The sequence below is a fragment of the Pseudopodoces humilis genome, chromosome 1, assembly GCF_049639895.1.
Source record: "Pseudopodoces humilis isolate 2021_Gansu_Grassland_sample_001 chromosome 1, ASM4963989v1, whole genome shotgun sequence".
Classification (NCBI taxonomy): domain Eukaryota; kingdom Metazoa; phylum Chordata; class Aves; order Passeriformes; family Paridae; genus Pseudopodoces; species Pseudopodoces humilis.
Window position 1 is genome coordinate 5,376,970 of NC_142200.1, and position 18,780 is coordinate 5,395,749.

The 18,780-nt window shown below is 39.7% G+C and overlaps 1 protein-coding gene across 1 annotated transcript in view; it reads left to right on the forward strand.

Annotated features, from left to right (window-relative positions):
• Window positions 1-18,780, forward strand: part of FAM135B (family with sequence similarity 135 member B) — a 245,759-nt gene that overhangs the window by 182,412 nt on the left and 44,567 nt on the right. Inside the window, exons 7-9 of the mRNA XM_005516890.3 lie at window positions 3,428-3,498; window positions 5,382-5,555; window positions 16,043-16,169. Of these exons, the coding sequence (XP_005516947.2) occupies window positions 3,428-3,498; window positions 5,382-5,555; window positions 16,043-16,169 (372 nt within the window). The remainder of the gene's footprint in view (window positions 1-3,427; window positions 3,499-5,381; window positions 5,556-16,042; window positions 16,170-18,780) is intronic.

Below are 18,780 nucleotides of genomic sequence, written 5' to 3' on the forward strand. Positions count from 1 at the left end.
TCCACAACTATTCAGAGACAGTTTTGTATCTTTGTCACATAATCTCCTGTGTTGGATGAAATCCTTGCAATGTGCTGTTGGCAAGACAGCTAGAGATTTTTAAAGTGTTTTAAATATCATCTGTGTTCATAACTCTTAATTTATTTAGCACACAACAGATGTGAATCCTTTTTTGTGCCTCTTGTGAGCTATGGTGATTTTTCTTGGTTGAGGGTGAAGGTTCTGTTCACTGTTTTTTCCTGTGGATGGAAGTTATAATAAATAGAGAAAGGAGTTAGTCTGGGTAATGGAAGTATTGAGTTCATACACTCCATCCAGTCAGAGCTGGAATCATCCAATAATATATTAAGGGAGCACTGTTCCTCCTGGTGCTCAGGTAGTTTTGCTGTTGAGATGTTTTGCTCAGATAGACAAAAAAACTCCAAACAAGCAAAACCAACCAAACAAGCAACAAAATCAATGTGGATGTCCAAACTAGAATATTTGCTATTGGTTTTTGTTTGTTTGTTTGGTTGGTTTTTTTTATTCTCCCCCTCCTCCTCTAGCATAACCCTAGATACATTTAAGTATGTCAATATATATATATCTATTTTTTTTTGCCTGGTATTAACTGGAAGGAAGGACTATTATTTGCCTAGAAGTGGCACTGAACATGCCTTCCACCATATAAATGGTGCTTTAAATCTCTTTGGTTTATTTGATGTCTTTTTCTATATTGTCCCAGCATACAGCATTTTTTTAATTCAGAGGAAAAAAATATTGCATGGCTGGGGCAGAATTTATTGTTACAAAGAACTCTAATTTATTTTCATAAGCTTTTGCTTTCTTTCTTATTAGAGAAGAAGCTTTGTCTCTTCCATCATGCAGTAGAACAGATAACTTCTCTGGCTTCTTCCTTGCTGGCTCCATTCAGGGAAAATTTAGTGGCAGGGAGAGAACAGAGTAAGGCAAGCTGGAATATGAAAGTATATTAGATTTCATATTTTCCAGAGAAATATAAGTGATCTGGGACATCCAGATCATTCAGTTTGGCACTCTGGCTAAATGGGTAAATATTAGGGAGGAAATAAGGAAAATGTTACCTCTGCAGTGAGAACTGTGATCAGTTTTATGTGGGGTTTTGCACTATTCTCATCAGTCTGATTTCATTACAGTTTTGGGATTTTAAATATCTAATTTATGCAGCTTACTGCATGACCCTGTGCAGTGAAGATCATCTCCTGGTCTCTCAGGCATCTGCTCACTGCCTCAAGGTGTTTGGGTGAGTGTCACCAGCTACTGAACTTGTTTGGAGCACAGACTCAGATCTCAGTGGCTGTTGCAGATGCTCAGCAGTGCTGGGCACAGACCCAAAATTTCATTCCTTTTATTTGGAGGAGGATGAGGTTTTCTTTGTCTGAAGCACTATACTGAATTCCTAGTTTCAATTCAGAATGTAGCTTCAGTAATGATTACATTTTTTGCCATTACCAGCAACTGTTGTTCTTTTTTTTTAATGAGCAACTCATTAAAAAGGAAAAAATTGTTTGTTTGTTTTTAATTTTTTTATGAAAGACATATTTCCAGGTGTTTTGAGACAATCACAAAAGAGAAAGTACATTTTCAATATATAGAAGTGGGAATTTTCCCTTCACATCTCTATGCCTGTGGCCATGCTAGAAGAAATACCATATTACTTCTGAAGGGATTAAATTTAACATCTTTCAGAATTTTTTAAAAGCACAATCAATCCTTGACTCTCAATTTTCTTACTCAACAGGAAAAGATTGTATATTGTCAATGCAGTTTCACCTTTGGAAAACCTAGCTAAATGTGGTTTATGTTTTTTATTTTATGAATCCTACCTGTCAGAGCAGGGTAGATGCCTCTGACAATGCCTTCAGTGCATTTTTAGTGTAGTTTGTGCTCTGTTGTTAAGATGATGATGATCAGCTTTAGAAAACAGGGTTCATCTTGCCTGTTTTAAGCCATCTAAAATGCAAATGTATCTTGAGCAAGATATTTCTCTAAACTCTATCTATTGTTGATGGCAAGAGACAGGTACAAACAGAAATTAATTGTCCTGCTCCTGTGGGTGCCTCAGGATGGAGCAGGTCGCTCTCTGCCTCTGCTTATTTCTTGCCACTGACAGAAGACAGAACCCAAAAATCTCATATTTTTGTTGCAAAAATTGGGTAAAAATAAGTTATATTTATAATTCCACATCCCCAGTGAACTTCAATTTTCCATATTTATTTCCATGCACCTGCTTCTGACATGCTATAAATGATATTTACATTCACAAAAAAAAAAACTATTTTGGTTATAAAAATATGTACTTTTTTCATATTTCCATTTAGGTGGTTAGAAATTAATTTTCTTTGTTCTATTAAACTTATTTTTATTGGGGAAGAATTGGCATTTCAAAGGAGTGAAAAATAAAGTGCAGGCCAGCTTTATTCTCTTCTAATTTATTTATTTCCATTGATTACAGTTGTTTTAACTGTGCCAAGCTGGGATGTGTTATCCAATTTAGTTCTTTCCTGGTGAATGTAATGAACTACTAGCTCTAGCACTGTCTCCGAAAATCCAATCAAACTATTTTATTGACAATAAAAGGAGGGTAATTTCACTGGTGGGACCTGTTGAGTTAGAATGGAGGTACCAGTGTGAGGTACACATGATTTCTTCAGTGGTTTTGATGAGTAGAATCCTGCCATATGTAGACACACTCAGCCATACAAGTCAAACTTCTGTTTTAGTTTTAAAAACAACCAAGACCTTTGAATTTTGGAAAGAAAATGGTCTGCATGAGAATCAATTACAAACTCCCTCCATGAATCTGCTGAGGGCCTGAAAGAGTGACTGTGAGGCAGGAAAGCCTTGGTTTGCTGAGACATAAACTCAAAGATCAATGATAAGTGATCAGAAATTCCCAGAATTATTTGAGCCGTTTCTGAGTGTTTTGGGCTGTAAACTTTGAAATTTCTATTAGTTACAGGTAGGTAACCACATGGATTTGGGGCAATTTCTCATCCAGGAAAACCCAGCCCTTGCTTTCTTTCAGCTGATAAGATAACCCAAACAAAGGTTCACTCTGTGAGGGACAGCAGCCTCAGAAATGCTCCTCAGGCTCCCAAGTGTGCAAGAGCAAGGATTAAACAAATGCAGAGCTTGGTGCTCTCGGGTTCCTCTTGTCTGGAGTGACTTTTTTGACATGTCATGGCATCTGGGGGCAGATAACGCCTCTGACTGCTCTGGTTCCCTCTGATTCCTTCAGCAATTACCTCGACTCACTGTCACATTTGTTTCTTTCTGCCTCTGTGCTGTCATGCTGCTGTTGCTGTGTAGTTTTGCCTTTGCTCTTATCAGACAAACCCACCCACCTTTGCCTTCTGTGTTGTAGGTGCCAACTTACAAAAGCAACCTTGTCTCTCTCTTTTTGCAGGTGGAAGATGCATTGAATGAAGCAGATTTTCAGCTCAAGCTGGACCTGCACTTTACTGATAGTGAGCAACAGTAAGTTCTGGTTTAAAGCTCAGTTGGTAATGTGGGGGTCTGTTCAACTGGAAAATTATTTTGGTGAAATAAGTCCTTTTTTCAAAAAGGAGAGCTTTGATACATTTGCCTTAGTGTTGAAGTTTTCCTGTTTCTTGTCTCTGCATTTGAAGTGTGTATCTCATATTCCTTCTTAAAGGTAGAACTTTTTTTTTCTCATTTGAGTGTAATTTTCTCAAAGATTTTAAGTGTTTCTCTATTTCTGCTGCTGTTAAAGGGAATATCATCATTGACCTCCATGTGCTCAGGGTCTGTGACTCAGGAAAGAGTTTATCTCAGGAGGCAATGAAGTATTTTCTGGCTGGAGACAGGAGTTATGAACATGCTAAGCACTTTTCTTCTATTAAGAAGATAGTCTCTACATTTTAGGAGGAAGTAGTTTTCCTATTGAATTTAATTTCCTTTAACTGAATTTGATTCTGTAATCTTAGGTGAAGTGGGAGTAACATCCCTTCCTGAGACACAGCGGGAAGTGTGATCCCAGATGTTACTGAGCCTCCCTGAATCAGGGAAAAGGGTTCCAGTGACTTGAGTAGCATTTATGGCGAGTGGGAGGGGATGCAGAGGAATCATCTGAGCTGTGTTTCACACTGAGATTGTCCCCGTGGGATTTTGCTCATACCCACAGAGCACGTAAACAAATTTCAAGAGCATGTTTCTGTTATCTTCAAGATGCAAAAAGAGAAAACTTGTTCTCTCAGGCAGGGGGGGACTTGACTGTCAGTGCTTATGGGTCTTGAAGAGAGAAAAAATAAACATTGAACTACAGCAAAAAATAAAAGTAACTGAAACATATAAGTTACGGAATTGTGCTCTAACTGATACACTTAATATCTGTCATCACCTGAAAGATTGGTGTGATTTACTATAAACAAAAGTAGTGATTTTTAGAAAATTATATCATTTAAACGTTTCTTGAAACTAACCATGCACCACTCAACCATCTATTCCTAGGTTTTCTTAGCTCTGGGAAACAATTGGCTTCAGAAGTGTCTTAAGTGTTTTAAAATAATTCCTCTTTAGAAGTTCCAATTGCATTGGGAGGATCTGTTTAGGCATGCTCCAGGTTTACAGCTCAGTCTCCTGCTCTGCAGATGACTCAGATGTCATGTGGTCGACTGCACACTACGATGGTTATTCTGGAAGAGTTATAAACAAACTTTAAATTAAAGTCTTGACTTTTATCTACTAAAGAGAAAAAACAAAACCAACCCAAAATCCAGAGAAGCTCGTCCAACCTGTATTGTTTTTCTGCAGTTACTTCAATTTCTCTTTTGAATTTTGGCCTCTTTTTTTTTTAAATTTTTTTTTTCAGATTGACATACTGTAAAGATACACTGAATATTCTCATCTGTGTCTGACACAGGACTGCTTCTAACTCTCACAGATTGCCTGAGCTGATTGTTCTTACAAAGAAGAAGACAAGCAGTGTGGTGTCCCATCTATGAACACTCATATAATCTGAAGAGTTTTCTAAATGCATTTCCTTCTGCTATTTAGATCTAGATGTGCCTACTAGTGCATAGCTGGACATCAAGGGCAATTACCAGGGAAAACCAGAATTGTGTCACATCTGTTCTTCTTTTATACCATGTATTCATATATAACTGCATATGTTCATTATTTTTTTGTATTTCTATTTATATTAATTATATCTACATTAGTATTAATATTTATGTTTGGCACAAATACAGCACAAGATGTTCTCCAGTCATGCTAACCCTTATGAAGCTGGGGAGTGATAAAATTTCACCTCAAGCCGTCTCTGTGCGCTGCCTGTAGCGCGTTACAGGCTGTGACGAGTCAGCCTTTCACTGACCCCTGTAAACCCATTTCCCTTGCAGGCTGAGGGATGTCCCAGCCATCCCCATGATCAGCAGCCGCACTCTGTGTCTGCACTTCCACCCCCGCCGGGGGCTGCACCACCACGTTCCCGTCATGTTTGACTATTTCCACCTGTCCGTGGTCTCCGTCACGGTGCACGCGTCCCTGGTGGCTTTGCACCAGCCTCTGATCAGGTAACGGGCACGGCAGAGGGAGGAGGAGGAGGAGGCTCCTCTGCTGAATTCTCTCGTACAATTTGCTCATTGGATGGGAGGAGCAGAGAGGATAATTTAATTTAAGGGTTTTTGGTCCCGGGCTGAGAGTCTGGGGATTGGGGGTTAGAACCAAACTCTGACACAGGCCTCTTCCCTCGGTAAGACACTGGGGATCCGGTCAAAAAATTACAAACTTTTGGGAAAGAGATTAAGAATTTGATTACTCTTGATCTCTATTCCCTATCTGGGAAATGAGGAAAGTGAAAATTACGTTTTCCTTGGTGTTTTTTCCTCTTTAGTCTAAAAGCAACTAAAAGCATTTAGATTTTTTCTCTCTGATGATTTGTAAAGCTCTCAGGGCAGCTGGACTCATCCGTGGCCTCTGTGCATGAGCATAATTCATAAAGTGGTTAGGAAGAGGCACGCAGGAGTCAGTGCTGGCTAAGGCTACTTATTTTTCCTTTGCAGCATCATCTGGTTTGACTGTGCAGCACTATAGTACCAGCTGCCACGGGGTCTAGGTATGATTTATGTTATCTGATTCATAATGACAAGAAAATAATTCAGAACTCCTTCAAGTAAAACAGGGCTGGAGGTCAATATCCTCCAATATTTAGAGTAGGTGAAGGGAAGCAAAGGTCTTTCTTTACTCAGAGCCCAATTTAGTCAGCATGTGAGATAGAGAGGGCTGGGAGGGAGGGAACTCCTTTGGTTTTGAAGCAAAATGCAGTGTTTGGATTTGTTCAGCTTCCCTTAATTCCAGCAAGGTCTTTTTTCCCAAATGACCAAAAGATCTTAATTTTGTCAAATACTGTGCGAAGAGCACAGTGTCAGAAAGGAAAGATGAATCTGTAGAGTTTGTTTTCCTCAGGTTTCGTGTTTTGACTTAATACTTTGTTTCAGTTCTCCATTAGGGTGAACGAATTGCTTGAACATGATGTCAGAAATTAATTGGGATTGTAAGATATTGAGCCTGAGGTTGTGAGAAGTTGAGGATGCCCCATCCCTGAAACTGTTCAAGGTCAAATTGGATGGGGCTTTGAGCAGCCTGGTCCAGTGGAAGCTGTCCCTGCCCATGGCAGGAAGGTTGAAATTTGATAACCTCAAAGGTCCCTTCCAAACCAAAGCCATTCTAAGGTTCTGTGATTCTGTGAGAAGTGACAGGATGTGTCTCGTATCAGCAGATCACACTGACATATCTGTGCTGATGTGATAGAGGTAACTGCTGCGTCCCTGATTTTCTATGTGTTGACTTTTTAAACAATGAATCAGCTTGTAAAAGACTACTTCTAACCAGATAGTTTTGATCAGATAATTTGCTCATTCTTCTACTATAGGAAAGGATGAAAAAACAATAGCTTTTAAGAAGCTTAATGATTATTTTGAGTTCTGTGTTATCCTCCAGTGAATGGTGTTGCACAGCCTTGTAACTGTTATTAGGCATAAATCACATGATGAGCAACTGTTCCATAGTCAGATTATTATGGCTTTTAAAATACTATTTTGTGGACATTTGTGAAGTATACAATGTATTTACTTAATGCAGTGGAATGAAGGTTTTTGGCAACACAATATGCAGTCTCATTTGCTTTAGCCCATAAAATCATTTTAAAGTGCGATAGTGAGGATTTATCTTCTTCTTGATAAATATTCCAAACCTGAAGAGTTTTTATTTCATGCATTCTCTAAGTATAAATCAGGGTGGAGACAGTAATGTAAAACAAATGGCACTTCCAAGCATTCTAAAACAAAACCAGCCCATTAAAACTTATTTGGGTTTCCCACAGCTCAGATTTTTCCTCTTAATCATTTACCATTGAAGTTTATTAGGAGCATAAAAAAAATAAGTATACAATCAAATTTTTTTTTCTTAACACAATCAAACCTGAATGACTAGAGAGTCTCTCTCTTTTTTTTTTTTTTTTGTCACATTGTAGAAAAAAATAAACCCAAATCATACAATCACTGAATGGACTGTGTTGGAAGGGATCTTAAAAATCATTTAATTCCAGCCCTCCTGACGTGGGCAGGGACACCTCCCACTAGACCAGGCTGTTCAGAGCCCCATCCAGACTGGCCTTGAACATATCCAAGGACATGAGGATAATTATATTATGAAGGAAAAAAATACCTATGCAGTGTTTCATTGTGGTTTCATTTGTTACCTTGAATTGCCCCATCATGGTACGTACTTTGTGTGTACATACACATTATTCCTACATATATCTATAGACTCATATGTAAAATTGCAACAGTTCTAGACCTACCCTGAAAATAATTATGTAAAATTGAAATTCACTGCTGCATTGAAGTTTTCTTGCAACACTACTTTGCCTGAAGCACATCTATCAGCTCATATATGCCCTCTGGACTTAGCTTTTCATATTTTGTCAGCTCTGTTGACAAATTAGATACTCTTGTTCAACTTACTCCATTTTGTTTGTGTTTAAAGAGGAAAACCAGCAAGACCAGTTCAGGCCTTTCCCTTCAGGGTAATGTACACTCACAAACAGCTCCTGCTGGGGAAACCTTTCCAGGGTGCCTCCATTACCTCCTGCTTCTTTGACAAGTGAACATTTTGATATTGATGTTTGTCCTGGCTAAAAATTCTGATATAATAAAGATTACATTAGGTATGAGACTTTGAAGCCCTTAACTTTTACCAACCTGAGAATGAGTGAAATTCACATGTCTGGAATCTTTTGCAGGCTTCTGGATGGAAATTTTTAGATTCAGCTTTTCTAAAAAGTGTAACACAGCTTTTTAGTAGGGTCCAAGTTCATGGCAATGGCTAATGGCTTTGTGAGAGGCTGGGTAGGAAGGTGGTGAGGCAGACTTTGAGTGAACTCATCTCCAGCCTTGTTAGCACAGAATGGTTTGGGTTGGAAGGTACCTTAAAGATATTTTAGTTCCAACTCTCCTTCATTGGGCAGGGACACCTTCCACTATCACAGGTTGCTCCAAGTCCCATCCAATCTGGCCTTGGACACTTCCAGGGATGGGGCAGCCACAGCTTCTCTGTGCAACCTGGGCTGGGACCTCACCACCCTCACAGTATTATCCTAAAATCTGATTTTTTTTTTTTTTTTTTAGTATAAAGCCATTTCCCCTTGTTCTATCACTACATCCCCTTGTCAAACATCTCTCTCCTTTTTTATAATCTACCCTTAGGTACTGAACAGTGCTGCAATGTCACCCTGGAGCCTTTTCTTCTCATGGCTGAACAACCCTAGCTCTCTCAGCCTTTCCTCAGAGGAGAGATGCTCCAGCCCTTTGATCAATTTTGTGGCCTCCTCTGGGCCTGCTCTGGGAGGTCCACAATATCCCACAATTTCCTGTGCTGGGGATGCCAGAGGTGGATGCAGCACTGCAGCTGGGGTCTCACAAGGGCAGGGCAGAGGGTCAGAATCCTCTCCCTTTACCTGCTGCTCATGGAGCTTTGGATGCAGCCCAGGATGTGGCTGGCTTTCTGAGCTGCAAGTGCACATTGCTGGCTCATCTCCAGTTTTCCATCCACCAGAACCCTCAAGTTCTTCTTTGCAGGGCTCCTCTCAATGAGTCTCAGTCTGTACTTTTACCTGGGAACGGCCAACTCAGGGGTGGCACTTGGGTCTATTGAACCCCATGAGGGTCTTGTGGGACCACTTGTCTCCAGAGCAATCATATTTGCAGTAGATGTGGGATGACCATAAGCATGGTGTGATGCTTTGGTGCTTGGATGGTCTCTCTCAGCTCCTTGGGCAGCTGCATCCCTCTGAGCAGGGAAGGGACTGCTTGGCTTTTACTTGTCCTTACAGAGTACTGAGACACAGCTCGGTTAGAAACTCTTTCTCTGATCCTAAGAGACCTTTTACTTCTGTAAAAAGCACCCCAGGAGTGCCTCAGCAAGCTGGATTACCAGGGACCAGGTTCAAGACTTTTCCTTCCAGGCACGAGTGGAATAATAGGGGAGAACTGGGATGTAGGGCTCAGTGGTTGTGATAGCTGCTGTCTTGACCTGAAGCACTGCTCCCCTCACCTGTGTCTTGCCCTAAACCCAAGGACACTGTGACACCAGGGCTGGAGCTGTGCTGTGGCAGAGCAGTGGCAGCTCTGTGCTGGCTGTGGTGTCCGCCCTGAGTGCTTTTGGCACCTGCAGATCATGGAGTAGAATTTCAGAGTTTTAGAATGTGGGAGAAATAGAGCAGAACCTACAGCAGGAGTTGCATGCCACATCCTAATATGATACAAGTGACAGTTCTCTTTGGAAAGTTGAGGGCTTGCCTCTGGCAACCTCATTTTATCCAGGGTGACAGGAGATGAGCACGGCGAGCCTGTCAAAAGATAACCAAAAAAAGGGAGCAATGTTCAAGCTTGAGACACTGCTGAGGCACTGGCCTCCATAAACAGCCAAAGTACCTTCCATTCTCTTACCTAAGATCCAGGGGCTAAATGTCAGCAGACACTTGTAAGAGGAAGGTGAGGAGGAGGAGTGGGGGCTTTGGACTCAAGTTTTCTCATTTGTATGGATGAGTTTGGTTTCTGGCCCGAGGCACTGACTTCTCCCTCAGCTCCCTGTCACTAGCCAGGACTGTAAGTGCAGCCAGTGCTTATTAGCCCAGCTGCAGCTGTTAGAAAATACACTTTGCACAACTCCATGAAATATTTCTATTTTCTCTCAAAGGAAAATGTGTGGGACTGTGGTGAAGAGGTCTGCTTAGTCTCAGGCACGCTACAAGCGCAGTGCCTTACTTATACAGGACTCACTTAGGAAGCAAACACAAGAAACAAGGCTCATTAATTCTACAGAGCTCTTCACCGCTTCCCAAAAAATAAAAACCCAAACCACCAAGGAAATTTAAAAAAGGCCAGTCTTGAAATCGCTGCAGATGAGCAGATCCTTTGCCATGGGCAGCTGGCAAACCTGTTTCCTCTTGCTAACACAAGAAAGGGGTTTATTTTTCCCAGCTTTCTGGATTGTCCTCAGCCTTCTGTTCCTTTCCCCACTTTCATACATAAGTTTATGTGAAAAAACAAAGCAGGCTTTCAGGATTTTGCTTTAATTGCTTGTCTCCAAATCACTGTTTGAGAAACAAGAAATCTTGGTGGAATCTGAAATGGGGAAATTATACAGTATAAATTTTGTTGGTGGAGCAACCAAGACACACATACTCAGGTTTTCAGTGCCTTTACCTTGTTCTTTCTGGAAGAGGAAACAGGATCAAGGGGACACAAAGTATTTAAAGATTGCTGATCCAGCCCTGATCTAGTTCTCTGCTTCACTGCACTGAGGAATTAGGTCAACCCTGGCCCTTCTTGAGCAATTCTATCTCACCTAAATCTGTTTACTTCCAGGCATCCTCCTGTTCCTCAAAAGCACAACTGACCCATCTATAAATGATACACACACTGTGCTGCCTCGTGTGCCTTGAATCTGGGTGCAGATTATGCAGGTCCATTTTCCCACAGCTGCAAGTGTAGCTGGCTCCTACTCAGAGACAGCTAGTGTCTGAAACTGCACAAATATTATACTGGGCACTAAAGTTCTCTTATTTCCCCTCTCCACATTGTTTGCAAATAAATTATTCTGTAAAAAAGAAAATGTAATTTTTATGCAGCAAAGAGCTATTCCTTCCATAATATGTTATTAGAAGAATAGTGGTTTATATTATTTTCCTCTAAGAATGAATCTATAATAACTAGATGATTTTTCCTTTGAATTTTATTTTATTTGGTAGTTTGTTATGAATCTGCAAAGATAAACCTTCACTTTGGCATGCCATTCTTCTGTGCTACCACCTGAGAAATCACATAAGAAAAACATGACAATTTCTGAGTCAAATTTAAAAAGAAAAATCCCACTCAAAAGTAAATTAAATATCACCACATGGCTTTATCTGCTTTCAAGTTTTATAGCAACTAAGGTTAAGTTCAGGACAAATGAGCCAGCATTTTCCAGCAGTCAAAATCACTAAAGATTTCAAACTAGATTCTCCCTCCTCTCTGTTTGGTATCTAAGGAGAGATATCTCTTCTCATTAAAATCTTATTTTAATAAACCTTATCAGTTTTACCCAAAAAGCTACGAACATTTTACAGTCACTGACTCTAACCTTATTGAAACTCCTTGAGTGAGAGAGAGCCATGTCTAGAGGAGCACAATCTGTAAACATCCACAGATTATTCTTAAAAATAAATAACAGGTCACCCATGTACCCTATGGCCACGTGCCAGTAGTAATTTGCCAAAAGCTATTTTAAAGTTTTGAGTTAAAACAATGAGGGAAATTAGTGTTGTCACTACAATTTTCCTGATCTGTGGGAGAAGGCAGTTCCTGGTGGAATGCAGACAGATGCTAGTGGAGACCATGAGGGTTTAATTCTGAGTTATGCTATTTCTGACTTATATTTTCAATTTTTAAAGCAATAATAGTTTGTGTATAAGGGACAGAGAGAAAAAGAAGTGGTTTCTCCAAGGATCTGGCCTAAATGGGATACAAGATAATTTCTTGAATTTCCACTCCTGATTTACTCAAAAGATTGTAGTATCTTGTCATTAGGAATGTGATGATTGTGTGAGTATGGAGGTTGTTTGGTTTTTTTTTTACAGTTTGATAATTTCATATGGTGCAGGATAGGGTTTTTTCCCAAGCAAGAATCATGTCAATTCATGAAAAAAAATTGTTTTGCCTACCAAAAAACCCTAAAGAACCAAACCCTCCCTGCTACAAAAAGAAAGCCCCAAAATCCCAAAATAGAACTAAGAATGAAAGAAAAGTATTTCATTTTTGAGCAGGTTATTCTGAAAGAGAATATGGTGTTCTATTAAACTGCCTTAAAGTATTTTTTTTCTGATTTGCTTCAATAACATATCTGAATTAACATTTATCAAGACCATTCAATTCCTTATGCTAGGGAACTCTCATTTTACTTATGTGTAACAGAATTGTCCACAGAAGAGAAAAGCAACAGGGAATAATTATTTAATATTTTGTGCTATACAAGAATCCAGTGTTGCCACATTGCATTCTACAACAGCAAGTTCAAAAGAACCAGAAAGTTCACCACTTATTACAACATGCAATTAATTCCAAAAGATGTTACAGAGGCCAAAAGTATAAATCACAAAGTCATGGACACAAATTCGTAGAAGGTAACTATGACTTCTGGAAATAATTGCTTGAATATAACCTTTGAGTCAGAAAGGTCTTAAATTTTGATTTCTGGATCTTGCAGGCTGTAACAAAGGAGGAAATGGGATTTTCAAGGCAGTTTACTGTACAGTGTGTCCACAGGTGACTGCTGTAATAATTGTGAGACTTCTTTGAAGGACAAAGGCATAAAATCAGAATTATAGAATGGTGTGAGTTGGAAGGGACCTTAAAGATCATCTCGTTCCCTGCCATGGACAGGGACACCTTCCACTAGACCAGGTTGCTTCAATCCCCATCCAAACTGGCCATAAAAACTTCCAGGGATGGGGCATCTACAAATTCTCTTGGAAACCTGTGCCAGGGCCTCACCACTCATGGTCTCAAGGATAAGGTCATCAAAAGGCTGGCTCAAAAAGAACCCATAAAATGTTTCACTGAAAATATTAATAGTTCTGCACACATTTTAATCCTCTTGGGCACACACATGTTACCTCTTTTGACCCTTTTTATCCTGACTCCAATTAAAAGCTGAGGTTATCATACTGGATAAGGATCTAAATGTTGATATTAAATCAGTGCTATTAAATGGATAGTCCAAATGGACACATAAGTAACAAGGTTCATGATTCATACAAATGAGCATGTTTGCAGAAATAATTAGAAGAAATAAATACGGCAAAAAAATAATTGATGTAGCAAATTAACCTGTTATTGCTAATAAAAATTTTCTTCAAGCATAATGTACTCCAGAAAACATTAGAGGGACTCAGCAGTTTGTAAGCCTTCCAGATAAACTTTCCCTTAGCAGACTGATGATGTTTTGGCATGTTTCCCAAAAAAAGGTTTTTGTTCTACAGTGCTATGTGAAATCAATTTCCATAAAACCAACAGATTAAAAACCCTTCTCTGGTGTAAAAGCAAAAGATAAATAAATAAAAAAGGCATTAAAAAGTGCTCCTCTTTCCCTTTAAACCTTTGAGAGCTTTGCTCATATTCAAATGAGGAGTTTTTCATGTGCACAGAACATTTGTTTAAGCTTCTCTCTCTGATGCCATAGCAATCATTTTAATTTCAGTTTCTTGAGCCTTTCCAGCAGACCACAGCAGACAGCATCATTCAATAACAGTTGAAATTATTCAGAGTGGTGAATTCAGAGCTCCTGTCTGTTGGAAATAGCTTTATGTATTTGTTTATTTATTTATTGCTTTTATCTTAAATGGTGCATGTAGGAAATGCATGGAAAGGCTTCATGCTGCTTAGAAGTGAACAGCTGGAAATTGCTATGATCACACAAATTAAAATATACATAAGCAAGAACAGCTATTTCCTGATTTCTTCTACCCCATCATCCCTCCTATGGAACGGCATTTTTGCCAGTATTTATCTATAACAAGCAGCAGTTCTGTTCTACAGATAAGACAGGGATTTGTGTTTTACCTTCTGAAACTTGTCCAATTTGTAATTTTGCTTGAGATTCTTTTTCTAATGTTGCAAAACTGTTTCACACCAGAACCTCACCTGTTGTATGGCTGTTAATGAATTATTTTTTTTGTTTGTATATTTAATATAAATCCTTCCAGAGTTCAAGAAGCATTTGGGAAATGCTCTTAGGCACATGGTGTGATTCTTGGGGCTGCCCTGTGCAGGGTCAAGGGTTGGATTTTGGCGATCCTTGTGGATCCTTTCCATCTCAGGATGTTCTGTGATTCTATGATTCTCTGTTTTCTGTGTGTTTCTGTGCAGCAGTCAGCACTTTAATCTGTCCTTAAAAACTGAATCAGGTGTAGATATCAATTCATTAGTTTTATCTGAGCTGATGTGGCCATGTGATACACTCTACATAGAGGGATAACCTCAGGCTGGAAAAGCATTGCAGCAGGAATGGCACTTCCCTGCGGCTTTTAGTTCTGGCACATTGTGGTTTTAAGAGTTTTTTTGTGGTCTCCATCTTGGAAGTTTTTATTTTTTCAAGAAGAGCAGGTCTTCTGGGTACAGTGGGATTTGAGATGCTTGGATGGGCATCAGACACGTGTGGATGATGATCCCAGTCTGGAAGCTGCAGCACAAAACCAGTGGCATTACTTCTGCACCTGGTACAAGCAGCAAATGTGTTTTCCCTCTTTCCCTACAGTTCATTATTTCAGTTCCAACCTTTCCTGCATGTTTTTTAAGAACCCTTCTGGTTACTTGCATTGCAATTTAGCAATCACAGTTTGTAATTTGGCTCACTGCATTCCCCACAAGTAGCCTGATTTCCCTCTTGAAATCTTGAAATAGTTTGTGTACAGCATGTGTTATCAGAGGGTCTCACAGTGGGGTTAGCTCCAGTTGTTGATGATCCAGCCTCTCTTTCCAGTCAACAATTAGAATTAAATACTTGGAGGTTAAAATTCCTCTGATCTGTTTGACATCAGTGCTTCAGCAAGAGATGACTCATATGCTGGAAATACCAATTCCTCTCCAATGAATTTAAAGGCAGCCCACATCATTAACTGGGGTGTAAGTACTGCTCAGATTAATCCAGAGTATGAGCCCTGGCTGTGTATCAATACTCTGGTGGGCTTGATGCTGAGTAAACTCCAGTCAGGTTATTTCACCTTTAATGGGTTCTTGGTCTTCAATAGGAAATGTACAAATATAGCCAGAAGGGAGCACTGACCACAGTAATTAGCACTGAGAATAAAACTACTTACATTCTGTCATTTTTTTGAGGAACAATTTGGATAACAGTGAAATCACATTGCACCCAGGAAAAATAAATGCATTTTTTGGCTGAAGTCTTATCCTTCTTGTGCTGAAAGCTAATGCTATGGGAGAGTGAGAAGTGGCAACCAAACTTATCTATAAGAATAAGTTTAGGATGAGCTAAAAAAGATATTGGTAGTTAGGAGAGATCATGCACAACTCAAAGAGGAAGGATGATGTGGTTAAAGCCAGAGAGAAAGGTGTTGCATTCATCAAGGTGCAAGCTGATGAGAGGTTGCATAAGAATGAGATCCATTTGGATAGATGGAAAGGTTGTGTTGGTGAGATGTTATGCTGGAAAGAGATCTGTTAGACAGCAGAGAAAAGAGTGAGTTAAAGATAACACTCAAACCACTCCACTGAATGCCTAGAAAACAAACTTCATTCACATTGCTTGAGCTACTGCACACTGGACAATGATCATTTTCAAGGAAAATGTGAATTTACAGTGTACCTTGAAATAAACAAAAGCAAAACTCACTAAAATTTTAAATCTTTTTTAAGCAAGGAGATAATACTGGGACAACAACGATTCTTCTCTAAAAATGCCCCTCTGTTTACATTTTTCTTCTCAATTTTTCTCCTTGTAGTTTCGCTCGTCCAGGGAAAGGTTCATGGCTTGGTAAAGGCAACCTGGAGGCAGGACCAGACCAGTCCAGTATGTCATTAGAAAATCTAGTGTTTGGAGCTGGCTACTGCAAACCCACTTCTTCAGAGGTAAGGAGGATGAGGAATGGTGTCTTACATCAATTTGATCACACAGTGTGTGCACATTGTCTGTGGAGAACATGTCATGGTTTTATATTTCCTGTAGAGGGATTTTTTGGAAGGACAACCCTTCAAACATTTCTGCATGAACCACCTGGCACTTGGATACACAATTCCTGGGTGTTCATGATCCACCTGCAGGGATCATTTCAGGGTTCAAGATGTATGGATGTACCCCCCATTGACAGTGGCACTTTTAAGATAGGATTCACCTGACCAGATGTTGGCTGTAAGGTGAAATTCATTATTTAGGAAAAGGTCCTGGCTTTCAGTTCCTTTGTATGACAGTCAGGGGATATGAATCATTATTAAGGATGTTGTGAAAGAGGGATTTGTGTCCAGGGTATTTTGTGTGTTGGTGACGAGGTGTTTCACACAATGCCTTACTCATGGCAGGGCCCACAGCTTGTGTGTCTTTGGTCTTGCAACTTGACACAGGTAAAGAGGAGAGCTCTTTGTGCAATTTTTAAAATAAAGTTGTTTGTTTTAAAATGATTAATTTCTTTTTTGTTTATATTTTTATTTTCTTTTTTATGTTTTTTAAGTGCTAACTTTGAGGTTTGTGTTTTGTTTTGGTTTTTTTTAATCAAAAATGTTTCCTCAGGTCTAGAAACTTACTGCAGAATACTGCAACCATGAATTCAAGGCTTCTGATTAACATGCTGCCCTCAGCTTCCCTCAACCCTTCCTGTCAAAGCTTTTCTGTATAAATATTAAAAATATGCAAGCCTAGAGCACCTGGTGCAGAGGAGCTACCAAGGAATTAACGAGGGCTGAGAGAATGTTTGGCCTGAGGCTGCTGTCCCAAACATTGGGTCAGTGTATGCTTTTGGCAAACAAACTGACCTCAACCTCTGCCTCTCTGCTAGACAGTCACATCATAGACATTTAAATAACTGTTTGGATTTTAGGACAATCTCTGAACATCTCTGTATATCACATAAGAAAGAAGCTTCTTTGGAGAGTGGTGCCTATTTTCATTTTCCTGTGGACAAGTTTCTGTTGAAAGAAGAGAAATGGAAAGTTCTCCCCTCCATTTTTTGCTTTTAGTCTCCATGGAAAAATCTTGGTCTGTTGTAAATAGAAAAAAAACTTATTTCCTCCCCAGTTTTCTTCCTTAGCTGGAAGCTCCATCTTCTACCTATCTCTGTAGACTACTTGTTTGGTTATTTTTTTGAATGGCAGGATAATTGTGCTGAGTTGACCTTGACTGGAATCCAGGTGCTCACCAAGCCATTCTATCATTCCCCTCCTCAACAGGACAGGGTGCAATAGAGAAGAATTGTGGGTAAAGTTAAAGTCAGTTTAATGAAAGAAAATCAAGGCCATGTGCAGAAGCAAAGGAAAACAAAAAATTCATTCTCTCCTTCCCATCAGCAGGTGATGTCCAGTCTCTTCCTGGAAAGTGGGGCTTCAGGGTGTGGTTTCTCTGGAACACAAACATTACAATTGTGAATGCTCCCCCTTCTCCTCCTTTTCCTCAGTTTTTATTGCTCAGCACACGCCCTGTGGTAGGGAATATCCCTTTGGTCATTTTGGGTCAGCTGGCCTGGCTGTGTCCCCTGCAGGATCCTGCCCACTCCCACCTGCTGATGGGGAATTCTGGTGCTGTGCCAGCTCTGCTCAGCAGGAGCCAAAACACCACAGTGCCACCAGCAGCTCCGCAGCCAGCGCTGGCCAGCACAGCGCCGGGAGAGCTGCCACGGGGAAAGTTAACTCTGTCCCAGCCAGAGCCAGTACAATTATTATTATTATTATTATTATTATTATTATTATTATTATTATTATTATTATTATTATTATTATTATTATCCTAGCAGATGAACTGTGAAATACCAAATGGAAATTACTCTTCCAAGAACCCGCTTTAGCACACTGCTACCCTGCAGTCATCAGAATGCCTCACACCAAAACATCATAAATATAATGCTGCACAGTCCACGTGGCCAGATGTACATTTGCTTAGCTTCAGAATCCTCCATAGCTCATGGCATCTGTTCTTGAGCTGAGTGTTTTAATTTAATAGATCATGATGGCCTTTTTGCCTATGCAGGGTAATGAGCAAAGGCTATTTTCTCTTAACTTGACATAAAAAAATAAAAATTCAGAGTTAGAAACGAACCTGTTGAGACCTGACTCTAAGGAAAAGCCATGTGACTGACTGCTGGTTTATATGGGAGTTAATATCAGGCTGTAAGTGATCGAAGGAAGAGGAGTAATATTAGTTCCTACAGTGCTGCAGTACTTGGCACTGGGCCAACTTCTCTTCCCTTTAATTACTTTTTGATACTATTCCAGGTTATTTGAACGTGTTTGTTAAACTTCAGTTGGTTTGGAGAATTTTGCATCATTGCCAATGGGCATGAGAATGGATCCTACCCCTTTTCATGAGATTAAAAGCCCCCAAAACCTGCAGACCTCTCTGATTACTTTATGTATATTTTTGTTTGGACCTTCCCTACTGCATGTCTGAATTAGTAACTGTTGAATACCAGAACTCAAAATATACCACCCATATTTATGTTTGTAAACTATTCTGATTTGAAGCAACTGGCTAAAT